This window comes from Athene cunicularia, assembly GCF_003259725.1.
Source record: "Athene cunicularia isolate RWA chromosome 21 unlocalized genomic scaffold, athCun1 chr21_part1, whole genome shotgun sequence".
Lineage (NCBI taxonomy): Eukaryota > Metazoa > Chordata > Aves > Strigiformes > Strigidae > Athene > Athene cunicularia.
Genome location: NW_020799127.1, coordinates 993,885 through 996,687, shown reverse-complemented (window position 1 = coordinate 996,687; position 2,803 = coordinate 993,885). Strand labels below are relative to the sequence as shown.

General features: G+C 66.5%; 1 protein-coding gene across 1 annotated transcript in view; it reads right to left on the bottom strand.

The window, feature by feature from the left end:
* The window catches only part of HSPG2 (heparan sulfate proteoglycan 2), a 26,774-nt gene that overhangs the window by 5,531 nt on the left and 18,440 nt on the right, over window positions 1-2,803 (bottom strand). The window contains exons 55-63 of the mRNA XM_026862912.1: window positions 2,679-2,763; window positions 2,446-2,590; window positions 2,266-2,365; window positions 2,076-2,185; window positions 1,894-2,002; window positions 1,720-1,818; window positions 1,060-1,281; window positions 208-440; window positions 4-108 (exon numbers count right to left, since the gene is read on the bottom strand). Of these exons, the coding sequence (XP_026718713.1) occupies window positions 4-108; window positions 208-440; window positions 1,060-1,281; window positions 1,720-1,818; window positions 1,894-2,002; window positions 2,076-2,185; window positions 2,266-2,365; window positions 2,446-2,590; window positions 2,679-2,763 (1,208 nt within the window). The remainder of the gene's footprint in view (window positions 1-3; window positions 109-207; window positions 441-1,059; window positions 1,282-1,719; window positions 1,819-1,893; window positions 2,003-2,075; window positions 2,186-2,265; window positions 2,366-2,445; window positions 2,591-2,678; window positions 2,764-2,803) is intronic.

The window sequence follows — 2,803 nt, the reverse complement described above, 5'->3', positions numbered from 1 at the left end:
GTGCAGGCAGGGGGCCGGCAGGCAGGGCGAGCTCTGCCCGCACTGCCCCACGCCGCGGCTGCGCAGGAAGCTGTAGGACAGATCCACCTTCTTCCCATTGATGGACACCTGGGGGGCACCAAAGGGGGGGCCCGGTTCAACCTCTGCCCCCCGCCTCCGCCGAGGGGGACCCCCATGGCCGGGACGGGGGGCTTGGGGGGGTCTCACCTCTCCGATGCAGCCGCGGAAGGAAGCGTTGGTTGGGGGGCGCAGGGGGGGTTCGGTGCCCCCCAGGTAAAGGGGGGAGCGGAGGTTGAGGCCTTGGCTCTTGCCGGGCGAGGAGCGCTTCACCGGGGGGGTGTCATCCACCCACAGCGTCCCATCCTTGTGCACCCGCTCGGCTGTCACCCGGTGCCAGCGGCCGAGTGTCACCGGCTCCGAGCTCCGGAGCACCGCCGGGCCTGCGGGGACGGGATGGTGGCATCAAGGGGGGGCCGGGGGACCCCAGTGGTGACAGAGGACCCCCGTGACACCAGGGGACCCCACTGATGTCCACAGACCCTGGGGTCTCAGTATCTGGGGACCAGAATGATGCCAGGGGACAAGCGTGGTGTGACAGTGATGCTTGGGGACAATGGCAGTGCCAGGGGACGACAGTGATGACAGGACAGCCTGGTGACATTTGGGGACCCTGGTGATGCCCAGGGACCCTAGCACTGCCTGGGGATGACAGCGTCACTGAGAGACCCTAGTGATGTGCCAGGGGGACCCAAGTGACACTAAGGGACACCAGGGATGCCAAGGGGGACCCCACTGATGCCCAGGGACCCTGGCAGTACCTGGGGACCCTCCATGATGCCAAGGGACCCCTGGTGACACCAAGTGACCCCAGCAGTGCCAAAGGACCTGGGTGATGCCTGGGGACCCCAATGACACCAAGGGACCCCTGTCACACTTGGGGACCCCAGTGGCTCCTGCTGCAGCTCAGGGACCCCTACGCTGCCAGCAGACCCCACTGATGCCACCCCACCTCTACCCGGGGTTCCCAGTGCCACCAGCCCTGCCCCAGTGCCAGCTCACCTGAGCCCAGCTCGTAGCGGAACTCGAGGTGGCCACCGGCCATGGCCAAGGCGACGAAGTCCTCGACGGGGGCGGCTTTGCCGGCGCTGAAGAGCAGGAGCCCGTCGGGGGCCAGCGGCAGGAACTCGGCCTCCACCCGCAGCTCGTGGTGGACGTTGGTGAGGGGCGGGTAGGAGACGAAGGCGCCCGCCTCGCCGAAGGACGGCACGCTCACCGCCTCGCCTGCGGCACCCCCGCGTCAGCATGCGCCAGGGGGACGACTCCTCCAGCCCCACGGGGCCCATCTCCCCAGGGTGGTCCCCAGACCCACGTCTGTGTCCCCAGGGTGGTCCCCAGCCATGTCCCCATCTCCCCAGGGTGGTCCCAGTTCCTGCCCATCTCCCCAGGGTGGTGCCAACCCCATGCCTGTGTCCCCAAGGTGGACCCCAGCCATGTCCCCATGTCCCCAGGGTGGTCCCAGCCCTGTGTCCATCTCCCCATGGTGGTCCCCAGACCCATGCCTGTGTCCCCAGGGTGGTCCCCAGCCATGTCCCTATCTCCCCGGGATGGTCCCCACCCCACGCCCATGTCCCCAGGATGGTCCCAGCCCTGCACCCATCTCCCCGGGATGGTCCTCACCCCATGCCCATGTCCCCCGACCCCGCTGTCCCCATGGCTCACCCTCCGTGCACCGCTCCCCGGCCTTGCCCAGGTGGCAGCGGCAGGTATAGCCCTGCCCGTCCGGCCGGTTGACACAGGTGGCATCAGGCCCGCATGCCTCTGTAGGGTGACAAGTGATGAGCACCCATCCGGGGAGGGACATCAGAGTGACATCCCCAAGGGACGGGCACCCACCTGGGTGACAATGCAAAGCCTGTGAGTACTCGCAGTTGCTGCCGGTGAAGCCGTGGGGACAGCGGCAGATGTAGGTGCCACTCTCAGCGTCCTGGCACACGCCACCATTCTGGGGGGGGGTGTGACATGGGTGTCAGCTATGGGTGGGGATGGGTGGGCATCACACCTCACCCCGTCCTCACCTGGCACGGCCGGTCCTGGCACGTGGGACAACTGGTGACACCGTGCGCCTGCAGGTCCATGTCCCCAAAGGCCACCTCCTCCCCTTGGATGCGGAGCTGGCGCACGCAGCCTGTGGAGGGATGGAAATGTTGGGGGGGGTGACATGATGCTCATCCCCCCACCGGTGCCCCCCCAAAACCCATCACTCACCCATAAAACCACGACTGAGCCCTGTCTTAGTCACAGCACCAAAATCGGGGTACCCCCCCAGGTACAGCTCCTCGTTCAGATCCAGCCCTTGAAACTTCCCCTGCAGACACAAGTGGGTGGGCACCACTTCCAGCACCCTGACCCCCACCCAATACACATCAACCCTCTCCTAAAAAATACCTGGGAGGTCCCGTTAATGGGGGGGTGCCCATCCAGCGCCAGCGAGCCCCGGGTGAGGTTGCGGAGGAGGCGGACGGTGTGGTACTCGCCCAACCGCAGCGGCGTCGGGTGCCGGATGGTGGCCATGCCCGAACCGGCGTCAAACCTTATTTTTTTTGGGGGGTACAATAGGTGTGGGTAGGTGCTGGCACCCACCTGCCCCACCCTCTCCAGCACCCACTCATGGCTCTCACCTAAATTCGGGGCCGCCACCCACCAAACCAAAGGAGATGAAGTCGGCGCCGCTGGTTTTCCGCTGCCCGTTGTAAAGGAGAAGTCCTGTGGGGTGGCAGCGGGTCAGGCAGGATGGTGCCCACCG